General features: G+C 61.7%; 1 protein-coding gene across 1 annotated transcript; it reads right to left on the reverse strand.

Annotated features, from left to right (window-relative positions):
• Positions 1-3,177: 3,177 nt before the first annotated feature.
• On the reverse strand, positions 3,178-9,744 carry PRSS27 (serine protease 27). Its single transcript, XM_028111837.2, has 6 exons — positions 9,669-9,744; positions 6,367-6,393; positions 5,462-5,624; positions 4,382-4,653; positions 3,919-4,088; positions 3,178-3,465 (listed from the first exon to the last, which is right to left on the reverse strand). The coding sequence occupies exons 1-6, from the start codon at positions 9,697-9,699 to the stop codon at positions 3,178-3,180; spliced, it is 951 nt and encodes a 316-aa protein (XP_027967638.2). The 5' UTR covers positions 9,700-9,744.
• Positions 9,745-11,741: the final 1,997 nt, after the last annotated feature.

Here is an 11,741-nt window from a genome sequence, read left to right on the forward strand (position 1 = left end):
TTCTCCTCCCTGCTGTGCTTGGTTGTGTCCACCCAGCAGGTCTTTCTGCCTCATAACATCCTCCTCAGAGCAGGAGGCAGTGCCTGGCTCGGGGGGCCGGGGCCGCAGCTGTTTGTCCATCCCTGGGAGCCTGTGCCCTCGGGCCGGCCGGGTGCCTCAGAGCTTGTGTGATCAGTGGCCTGGCCGGGGGCAGACACAGCTCCGCTCCAGCCCCTAGGTTGAGAGGGACGTGGTCTCTGGCTTTGACTTGTACACACACCCCTTTTCCTTCCTCCTGCGTGCATCCCACTTGCCCTGCGTTCTGAGCACCTGACCTCGGGGTGGCTACATCAGGCTCCTACCCCCTGCACAGATGCTCCAGGGCGTGGGACCCAGCTCAGAGTACAGGGCCAGTCCTTTGACCTGACAGCCACAGCTGACCTCTGGTTCTTGAGGCCAGAAGGGGCCTGGGGAGCTGGCCCAGCGGTTTTCCTTCCTGGGGCTCCCACAGGCTGATCGTAATGCACACACAGGTGTGGATTTCCGTGCTTGGCTGCAGCCCCCAGAGAGGTTGTCCCCCTCCTCCTCCTGTTTCCCCTGCAGGCCGCTGTGGTTGCCCCAAGGTGGGCTTTTCGCTGTGGGCCCCAGCCTATGACAGTCTCCTGGTCTGTGCCTGCCTGCTCTCTGACACCGCTGTCCACCCACTGGCAGATGGCTCTGAGGCTTGGCAGCAACATGGAAAGTTGTGTATGAGCTGCCCCCCCTGCCCAGGGTGGGAGAGGGGACGGTGACGGCAGGGCAGTTTCTCTCCTCAGCCCCTGTCCCAACACTCATCCAGTTGCTGTGGGTGTCAACTGCATGAAATAAACCTCTCCCTTTAAACCCCTAGCCTCTGCGAGAGTGTTTTCTCTTCCCCTCTCTCGAATGTCTGCCCCCAGTCTGGGTGGGCCCGAGTTTGGGGAGCCCAGGGGATGGGGACTATGCCCCAAGAGTCCTGACCAGACCCCTGCCCTGTAGCAGAGGCAGGAGGGTGCGGGTGATGGGGGTTGCTCAGAGCAGCAGAAAACTGAACAGCCTAGAGGAGGCCTAGGTGGGGTGGCATGGCCTCCCTCCAGAGACCAGTCACCCTCGAAGCACCCCCCACCCCAGCCCAGGGCTGGAGGCTTTTTCTACCCCCAGAGTGGGGTGGTGGGTTCACCCAGGCCTCTCTGCAGGACCCAGGCCAGCCCCTGTTCCCAGCCAGAATGACCCAGAGCTCATCCTTAGGGCTGCCCTCAGCCCAGACCCTCTCCCCCACCCCCACCTCCATCTGGACCTCAAAACACCTGCTACCCGCCCACCACCCGAGGGACTTGGAGCCCATCTGGTCTGGAGAAGGAACTCGTCGAGCCACCTGGTCCCTAGAGGACCACTGAGCAGCCAGCAGGGGGGTGGGACCCTGTGAGCCTCTGCTGGTTGCCTCCCCTCCCTGGTGGCAGGGACATGCCCAGACAAAGTGGAGCACAGAAGGGAATTCGTGTTCCCACTGTCCCTGGGGCCGGTTCACAGCAGGTGCTTGCTAAGTGGTTATTGATCCATTCCAGAAATATCCAGGTCTGCTTTCTTCCCGGCACCAGGCCTGGGCAAGCTGCGCCTTTGTGTGCGCCGGCGAGTGTGTTGTATATGGGTGTATGTGCATGCGTGTGCACACATGTCTGCATGTGTGTGCATGTGTGGAACACAAGGCAGCCGGAGACCTGGCCCTGCCTTCCTGGGAACCTCGTCCAGTGGATGGTCACTGAGCTCACAGGCAAGCCTAGATAACTTTCAGGAATTGGCCCAAACGAGGGAGCTGACCATCTGGCTCCAAGAGGGGCCTGCTGTGGTTGTATATGGGCCAGGCAGTGAGCCTGAGGCTGTCTGCCGGGGCAGCCGCACCGGGCGGGCCTGAGCAGGGCTGGAGCAAGCTGGGGATCTGAGCTCTGGAGACCTTTTGTGCAGGATTCCTGGTGGTGACAGGCCACAAGAGGGTGGCTGGGAAGCAGGGGTGGGCTGCAGAGCTGAGGGACTGTGATGGATTCTAGCTCATTTCTGAGTTCTCAGGGATCCTTGCACAAACCACTGAAGACCCCGGCTAGCATGGCCTGAACCCTAAACCCTGTGGAAGGAAGAAGGAAGTGGGTCCTGGCCTGGGCAGGGGGGCCTGCCCTGCTGACCTCCATGGGCCTGAGTGGCCTGCCCATGGAATGTGTGGATTTGGGACTCATGCTGATCCCTGCATCTTTGAGGTTTAGGGAGGCCTGGCCTCCCAGAGTGTTGGGGCTGGTGGCCCAGCAGAGCTGTCCCCAGGCTGTTGCAAGGGGGGTCTGGAGCCTAGGAGGGAGGTGGGCAGGCATGGGAGCCCAGGGGCAGGATCTAGGTCTCTACCTCTCCCTGCCTTAACCTTCATTGAGTTCACCACCACCCAAGTCACCTCTGATAGGCAGGTGGGGGCGCTCGTCTTGGCTCAGAGAGGGTAGCAACTTGTCTGATGTGTCCCAGCAGATGTGGGCCCCAATTCCAGTCCCACCAGTTCCCTGCTGTTTGGGACTCACGAGTGAGAAATTGAAGCTGAGGGAGGGGGTGCAGGAAAAGGAGCCAGGGCCCAAGAGGGACCGAGGGAACAAGGAGTCCCTGGGGGTCCCAGGGCACCAGGAACAGCCCTTACCTCCCCCACCCCATTGCAGTAAGAAAGCACAGCCGTGGGTGAGTCACCCTGCTGATGTTATTTCAAGGAGTCTTGGGGTGATTCAGACACAGGCAGTGGGGGCCATGGGAGATCAAAGTCTTCCTCCTCTAGGACGCTCCGCTGGGCCCCTGCTTTTTCTGCTGGTATCTGTTGCTGCCCCCCAGGGGTGCCCTTCAGGGATACAGTGAGGACGATGTTGGCAGACAGTGAGGCAGGGCTGGGAGCAGGGAAGCCCCTATGAGGGGATCCGGGGTTGGGTGTCCAGTGCACCTGCTGCAGCTCCCCTCCCACTGGGGAGCTTCAGCCCCCAGCCCAGCGCTGCAGCAGCCCCCCATCTGGTGTGCCGCCACCCACCTCCCCCTGAGGCACCACGGGGCAGCCAGAGGGAGTAGGTCAGGTTTTTATTGGAGGACAAACATAAATAAAAAATGGGGGTTTGACTGGAGACAACAGGAGCGCTATTTACAAACATACAGCATGGGTCCTGGGGCTCAAAGGAGGGTGAGCAGGGCCGCAAGAACCCAGAGGACCGCATGGGCTGCCGGGCAGGGCGCGGAGTTCTGAACAGAGGACTGCCGGGGCCCCCGCTTCTGGCCACCCAGCCCAGCCTGTTGGAATTGTAGTTCTGGGATGATCCGATGGATCCAAGTATGGTGGGAGGTGACCCGGATGTAGACTCCTGGGCGGTTCCGGCGGGCGCAGCCCTCGCCCCAGCTGATCACCCCAGCCTGCAGCCACGACTGACCCACCAGGCACACCAGGGGTCCCCCCGAGTCGCCCTGTGGGAGAAGGAGAGGTGCAGTCAAAGCCCACGGGCCCAAGAGCCAGCCTCTGTGGCACCCAGGTACACGCACACACTCTGCCTCCCCTTGTCCCTCTCCTCTGCTCCTCCAGGAACATCCCTGCCCGGGACCCCCATCCCATCACCCACTGGCTGGTCCTTCCTTTTCTGCCTTGGGGTGCCCATTTCCCTAGCTCCCCCAGACTGCCTGCTCTGATTCACGTCCGAGGGGCTTTTGAAGGTTCCTGGCCCACTGCAGACCACTAAACCGGCCGACCATGCTGGGTGGGGTCCGGGAGTCTGCGTTTCCCAGCTGATGGAATGCCAGGCTCTGGTGTGGACCACAGCCCCGCCTACAGGGGCAGCCTGGGCCCAGCCAGGCTGGCTCCGGCCTCGAGCTGGCCCTAGGGAGCAGGGCTCGGCCTCAGGCATGGCCCACCCCAGCCCCTACCTTGCAGGCGTCCTTCTTGCCCTCGGCAAAGCCGGCACACAGCATGTCGTCCTTGATGGCTTTCGCCTGGAAGCCGGACTCGGTGTCTTTGCTGTAGAGCAGGTTGCACTTGGGTGTGTCGATGATGGGCACTGCGAGCTTCTGCAGGACCCGCGGGTTGGGCAGGCGGTCTGGGGAGGGTGAAACGGCCTGCAGCTCAGTGCACGGTCTTACCGAGGACCCCATGGCCCTGGGTTCTTGAGAACCGCTGATCTGCCCCTCCTCATTTCTTGCTTGGGTTGAGACCCCCTTCTCCCCACATGCCTGTGGCTCCTGAGCTCCGCTTTCCCGTACCCACGCCCCCCGTCAGAGGAGAGAAGTGTACCAGTATCAGCAGAAGAGTGTTGGTTCAGAGTGCCCCCCCCGCCACAGACTGCCCTTCTCTAGACCTGTCCCCCACTCTCCCCCAGCTCTGCCCCATTACCTTCCTCACTGGGGCTGCCCCAGCCGGTGACCCAGCAGTTCGTGCCCGTCTCAAAGACGACCGAGGGGTCAGGCACGCACACGGGGAGGATATAGTTGGTGAAGGTCACCGGTGCCTCCAGCTCCACCAGGGCCACGTCGGCACTGGAGGCCATGCCCTGGTACAGTGGGTTGCTCTCCACCCTCTTCACCCGGGCGTACACAGCGTGTGGGCCTGGCCTCACCAGCTGCCGCGCCCCAAGCAGGACCTGGTACAGGGATGTCTGGGAGGTGCTGGTGGGAAAGAGCAGACGGCTGGTGTGAGACCAAAGAGGGACTGGGAGGGGTTGGACGGAGCTTCGAAACAGGGAGGGGCTGGGGTGGTCCCTCTGCTACCAGCCCCCTCCCCGCCCGCCTCGGTGCCTGCATGTGGTCTTCAAAAAAGTCCTCCCCAGGGGGACGCACAGTAGGGTTAGAAGCTGAAGCATCTTTAATTCCTGACTTGAATGCCCAGACCCACCCTTGGCTACCAGATGACTTTGGGCAAGTCACCTAGCAAGTTCTCTGTGACTCTTCCTCCTCTGTAACAGTCCCTACCTGGAAGGGTTGAAAGAGATGCCACCCAGTCTGCAGCTGGGGGCCAGCCCGTGAGCCTTGGGCAAGCGACCTACTCCCTCTGAGCCCACATTTCTGAATTTAAGTTGTGAGTTTGTTAAAGAATCGCAGCGCTGTGGTGAGGCAAGAGCCCAGATCGGGGTTTGGGGCCAGGCGGCTCCTAGTATGGTGGCATGGGGGACCTCAGCCCGAGGGCTTATCTGGAACCCAAGTCCCAGTTGGAAAGGGAGTGTCCTGGATTCGAGGTATGGGAGGGGGTTAGGGACGCGGCCCCCGGCCTGGCAGAGCACCTCACTGGGGAGACTAGCAACGGGGGGTGGACCCTTCCCCGCCAGACTGCGGACTTCGGGGCTACGGGGCGGGGCCCGGGTTGCGGGGCTCAGAGCCCCTACAGCAGCCAGGTTGGGCGCCCGAGTGGGCGCGGCGCTGTCCGAGGTGCTGGAGCCCTTGCTGGGGGTGGAGGGAGCCTGGGGGCCGGCTGACTCACTTGGAGAAGCAGTGTGCGGCGGTGAGGACCCATCGCTCTGTGATGAGGCTGCCCCCGCAGAAGTGGCTTCCGTTGCGCTGGATGCTGACCTGCCAGGGCCACTCGCCCACCAAAGCATCCTGGCCGCCCACCATCCTGTTCAGCATCCTCGGGCGCCCGCACACTAGGGGACAAGGCCGGGGCGGCGCTCACTGGGGGGGCCTTCTGGTTTCCAACCCCACACTCCAGCTTCCATTTTCTGCCCAATTCTGGGCCCTCTCTACCCTTGACCTGCATGGAGACCTTGGGCAGGTGGGGGGCGAGGGCAGCCGGACACAGGCAGACCCCTCCCGGCTGTGGGAGAGTCCCCCCCACCCCTTCACTTCTGAAACGGTGACCTCAGACCTACCTCTCGGGTCATGAGACACGGAGAGGGTTCAGATAATTCTCAGTAAGGTCTTGTCCCAGGGCCAGGCAAACGGAAGCTTCCGGAGGGACAGCGGGCACTGGAAGGGTCCCCATAGCATAGGTGATGCTGCGGGGTCTGTTACTGTTACAGCAGGATGGTCCTCAGATTGTCCTTAGCCTCCCTGCTGTCACTTTTCCCTGCCTGCCTCCTCTGTGCATCCTGCTTCGCTGGGCTCCTATGCCCGCTGCACCGTGTAGCAGGCCCTCCTCCTTCTCTCCTGTCTTGGCTCTAATTCTGCGGAGCCACACAGCTGTTCTTACTTTGGGATCCCCCGTGCCCTACCCCTGGATTCTGGGTCTCCCTCTGGGTGTGTGTGCGTGCGTGCGTGTGTGTGTGTGTGTGTGTGTGTGTGAGAGAGAGAGAGAGAGAGAGAGAGAGAGAGAGCCTCTGGCCAGTTCTGCTGCTCTCAGACCGGCCCCCGCCCTTGTCCCCCAATCCAAGGGCCTCAGATGCTTACCGCTTGATGCTGCGGCTCCCGGAGTCCCTGGAGGTGAGAAAAAAGGGGTGATCACCCGGCTTTGCCAAAGCCAAGGTCAGCTTCTCCCCTGCCCACTGCTGGTCAGAGCAGCCCCTCCTCCGTTCCACTCCCAGCCTCCTGAGGACACCGAAGGACAGTCCACAGACAGGCCTGGCAGGAAAGGCCAGGCGGCTTCTGTGTCTCCAGAGGCCCAGAGCTTATCTGCAAGGGCGGACAAACTCCCTGCCACACGGGAGCCAATCAGGAGACGCCAGTGAGGGGACCCCCATCATGGCTTGACTGTGCTGCTTCTCTCCTCGGAGTCTCCCTCCACGCCCTATACCTGTCCCTGTCTGGAAGCTCTGGTGCTGGCGGGGAGGTCTGCCTTCCCCCCCGGAACAGGCTGGAGCTGGGGTCAAGCAAGAGGCCTAGAGCGTCTCATACACAGTCTGCTCCAGCAAGAGCCAACCTCCTTAGGGTTCTTCCCGTAGTGTCCCTCAGGTCTCTGCAGTCCCTGAGGAGCAGAGAGAAGCCAGCCAGTGACATCATGGGTCAGTCCCCCCGAGATTCCCGACTCCCAAGAACTGAACACCCATCACACATCTCTGTATGTTCTGTAGTTGGAGCCCAAGACCCCATGCTGGGCCACCGCCCCCCCCCCCAGGGGAGGGGACAGGCAGAGGGGTCGGAGTAGAGCCCATCTCCCCAGGACCCGTCACCCCCCATATCCCTGGACACAGGGAGGCACACAGGAACCTCCCACCAGCCTGCAGACCCCAGCCCAGTGTCAGCAACACTCCAGAAACACTTGCCAGTCTCCCAGTGCCCCCCAGCGTATCTGGTTCACTGGGGGAGAATCTGATCAAAGCCGGGGGGGTGGGCTCAGGACAGCTTCTCCCCACCTCAGCCCCAACCCCTTTGGTGACCAGAGGGTGTGGCAAGTTCACTCTGACCAGAGGAGGTCAGCAGTTCCACAGAGGGGCGGGGCTGCGGGGGGCTGAGCCACGCATCTCCAAGACGCTGGGGGTTTTTACAAGGACCCCCTGCTTCCTGCTAGAGCACCAATCCGAGGGGTACGCTCCCCAGTGCTGAGGGTGGGGTTGGCAAGAAGCAGGGACGGGGAGGGGCTGGATGCGGGGGGCTGAGCAGGCACAGGCAGCTCTGGCCCTCTTCAAAGTAGGGGTGCCAGGCAGAAGTGTGGGGGCGAGAATGCTGTCTGCCCAGGCCACTGATGGGGACAGAAAGTCTGCCCTGGACATTCTAGTCCCTGATTTGTGTTAACAGGTGCACTTTTAAAGTAATAATGTCCCCTGGGCTGTTCCCTCCAGCCCCCCTTCACCTAGTATAAAATAATTTAACTGGATTGAAGACACCCGACCGGCTGCTCTTCCTAAGCCCTGATGATTCTGCTTGTAGTCGATGCTTCAGTTCACCCCAGTCCTCGTGGGCACTGACGTTCCTTCAGGCTCATTCCCTCCCTGTGTGGATTTTCCAGGGCCTTCTGGTCCACCCCCCACAGCCAGCCCCCCTTCCCTTACATGCAGCTGGAATCGTGGTCCACACCCAGGATCAAGTACACACGCCTGTGGCCCAGTGGACCCCCCTCCTCCTTGAGTTCTTTGCAGACTTCCTCAGCCCAGCTTCATGCAACTGTTTCTCATACAGGCTGAGTCTTCTGACCTCTGAGTGCTTGCTAACAACACCCCTCTGCTTGGAGGCCCTTTCCTCCTGGTCTCTACTAGTGCGAATCCTACAGGTCCTAATCCAGATCAAGGCCCAAGTGAAATGTCCCTGCCTCCAGGCAGCCCTCCTTGCTTGTGCTGTCTGTCTAGGAAGTCTGGCTCCCGGTCCTGAGCTCTCCGTCCTCCTGCTGAGCCACACAGAGCTCTGCCCACCTCGCTTTGGAGGGAGTATCCTAGTCTCATCCCACCTAGGGGCCCAGGGGCTCAGTCCAGGCAGAGCCCCCTTCCAGGGGGCCTGAGCCCAGGGAATGTACAGAGGGAGAACAGCTGTGGGGGGCAGGGCTGACCAGAAGCGGTACTGTGGAGCTCTGGGTGAGCCACGGGGGGGCATGTGCCCCCCCCGTGTGGGCCCAGGGTCCCCATGCTCCTGTAGCTGGTCAAGGCTCAGCCGGTGGGGATGGGAGAGACTCAAGGTTTTAGGAGGTGGGGAGTGAGGATGGCGTTGAAGGAGCCCACAACTCCTGCTCACAACTGTTAGTAAAGCCAGATGCAGGCTGCTGCTTCCACTTTGGCAATGACCGTGATTACTCACCCCATTAGAAGTAATCACAGCATTACACCCCTACTGGAGATGGGCTTCCTCCAAAAACGTCATTATCCCCGTGCCAGGAAGCCAGGAGGCAGAAGCCAGGCAGCGAGGGTTGGGGAGGCCCCATAGAGCTTGGGGATACTGGGTCCTCCCCACTGAAGTGCCACCCTGGTGTCCTCTGACCCCTAGTAGGTAGCCTGGAGCCCCAGCAGAGTCAAAGCTTGAGGTGACCTGGCCCGTCCCTGGGAGGTGACTTGAGGACAGGGAAGTGAGGTGGCACCAGGCCGGCCAGGCTAGCCCAGGAATGCGGGAGTGTTTCCCTGGCAGGGAGCAGCCTGCCCTGTGGGAAGGGGCCTGGCAGGTTGGGGTCCCCCTGGCTGGCAGCTGCTGACCCTGACCCAGGACTGGGAGAGGGGAAAGGGATGCAGGCCTTGCTCCTCCCCACACATCCTCCGTGTCTGGTACGAGCTGGAGCCTGCACCCCTGGCTCCCCACTCCCCCAGTGAGCCCCTACCAGCCTCCTGGGGGCTCCCAGGCTCAGGTGACAGCTCAGCCACCTCTCCCCTGGCCCAGCAGTAGGTGATCCAAGGCTTTAGAGCCCAATGACCCCAAGTTCAGATCCTGCACACATGCAGCCCCATGTCTTTATCTGGGGGATGGAAAGAGACTGAGATGGGAGGAAGCAGATATCCCAAACCCAGAGCTTGGCCCATGAGCAACAGAGACAAGCTGGCCGGGGGGGGGGGGGCGGGGGGGGGGGGAGGAGAGCCCCTCCCATGTTTCTGCCTCAGGGTCCTCTTGGACCTGTGCCCCCAGCCTGTCACTGGGCTGCCTTCCGCAGGTCACTGCCCCAGGAGTGAACCTTGGAGCCTTCCCACCTGCTCAGCAGGTCCCTCACTGGGGCAGGAAAGGGAGGCTGGTGCCGCAGCCCCAGGCCTGGCCTGGGAGTGGGGGATTTTGCTCGAGCTCCAGGCAGGGGGCGCCCCTCTGGGCAGGAGGGGGACCCACTTTCTGCAACCTCCAGTACTCACCAAACCACAGCAGCAGCAGGAGCAGGGCCATGGCTGGCTGTTGCCTCCTGGTCTCAGCCCAGCTGGGGCACCGAGCTGGGGGGCAGTGGTGGCTGGAGGTCTGTGAGCACTAGCTTAAGGTGCAGGGCTCCATGAAGTGGGTTTTTATGCTGGAGGTGAGTGTCAGCTTGGCTATGCCACCCAACCTGTTGGCCCAGCCTGCCCAGCTCCTCTCAGCCAGGAGGAGGTGCCCCAGAACCCCAACTTCTCCATGACCTGTCCCTGAACCCCGAGGGAGCAGACCCCTCACCCCAAAATAACTTAGGGTCTTGGGGGCAGGGGTGTGCCTGCCCCATTTGGGTGCTTGTGGCCTGGGATTCCACCATAACTGACCAGACACCCCCCCAACTGGCCACAGGCCCCACATAAGCTGACAGCAGTCTGTCCACCAGACCCTCCCTGTTTCATTCATTGATTCATTGGTTCATTCATTGATTTATTGAGCACCTACTTCGTATCAGGGCATCGGTGATCAACTCAGTTCAGGTCTGTGGCTTACACTGATGAGGAAGGGGACACGGAAAAGTCCAGGTCACCAGTGCTTATGGAACAAAGAAGAGCAGGGGCGCCGTCGGGCTGTGTGTGGGGGGGTATCCCTAGCTGACCCCAGCGCCCCTCACGGGTGGCCCCGACCCCCCGTCCCCTCCCCGGGGCTGCCCCCTCCTCCCGCGCGTGGCGGGCGGGGGGCTTCCCGGCACCCGCGGGCCGGGGCGGGCGGGGCGGAAGCGGGTTCTGGGAAGGCCGGGCCCGGAAGGAGCGTCCCTGGGCGCCCCTGCCCTGGGCGCGGCCGGCCGGGCTCCGAGACATGCGGGCGGCGGAAGAGGCTCCGGAGGAAGTTATTTGGGGCACGGGGCTGACGTCAGGGCCGGACTCGGGGCCGGGGCGGCCACTCCCCGCCCGGGCCGCGGGGTCCGGGCTCGGGACCAGGTGCGGTCGACCCAGGCAGGATCCGGCGGGTGGGCGCCGGGCTGCAGACGGAGCCCTGCCTCAGTTTCCCCGCCTGCGCAACGGGTGCGTGCGCGCACTGGGAGCGAGTGGGGGCCGGGGTTGGCGGCTGTGGGGCGCGCTGAGTGTGCGGCGGCCCCCGGCCCGCGTCCCCCCGCCGTTGCGGCGCGGCTGGTCGGCGCGGGCCTGCCCCCTGGTGGCCGCGGGCTGCAGTGCGGGGCGCGCGGGCTGGGGTCTCTCCCCGGGACGAACCCCGCCCCCCGCCCATGGTTCCCGCTTCAGTCCCCCTGCAAGGGGTGTGGGGGGGTCATCACCCCCAGTTCGTTCGTCCGTTCATTCGTTGCGCATGGTTTTCTGAGCACAGGCGGTGCGCCATATCGAGGTGAACGAACAGACGACAAGGCATACTTTAAAGGGAAAAATGTCTAATCACAAACTGTGGAAAGTGTTTCAAAACAACCAATTTGACTAATAGGCTTTACTGAGAAAGATACGGCCTCTTTAATCAAGTAAATGCAAATCAGAGCCTGCCGGGAGAGGCCAGTTGTCCTGTTTGGAGTCAGCAGGTGGCGGAGGAATGCCGTCAGGTCGGGGCTGTGCGGAAATGGGGCGGCTGGTGGGCGCAGCTCTGCTGGGAGTCGGCTGGTCAGTCTGTGGCTTCAGCTTTTTTAAAATAGTTATTCCCTTTGATTCGACGACTTCACTGCTGGCAGGCTATTCCAAGAGGAAAATCCTAAATACAGAAAAAGCAGCAAAGTGTTAGTGGGCCACGTTATATTTGTACTTGCAAAAACAAACAAAAACTAGTTTGGCAATGAGTAGAATTCGTAAGTATAAAAGTGATGAAAACATTTTAAGTTTTGTAATAACAGCAGCAACATCCTCCAGCATCCAAAAGAAAGGTGGTAAAATGTTCAGCAGTGACCAGCTGGGAACGGGTCTGTAATCATGCGGATTTCTTTCAAAAGCAGGGGACAGGAAGCCAGCTTAGATACATGGACCCCAAGGGATGTTCTCAGAAGCTTTGGTGGGTTGGCAGGACCCAGTATGTGGGACCTTTCTGCGATGCTCCAGTTGAAGGAAGAGATG

The sequence above is a fragment of the Eumetopias jubatus genome, unplaced genomic scaffold, assembly GCF_037043125.1.
Source record: "Eumetopias jubatus isolate StellerSeaLion01/CBP00866 unplaced genomic scaffold, mEumJub1_p1.0 scaffold_12, whole genome shotgun sequence".
Classification (NCBI taxonomy): domain Eukaryota; kingdom Metazoa; phylum Chordata; class Mammalia; order Carnivora; family Otariidae; genus Eumetopias; species Eumetopias jubatus.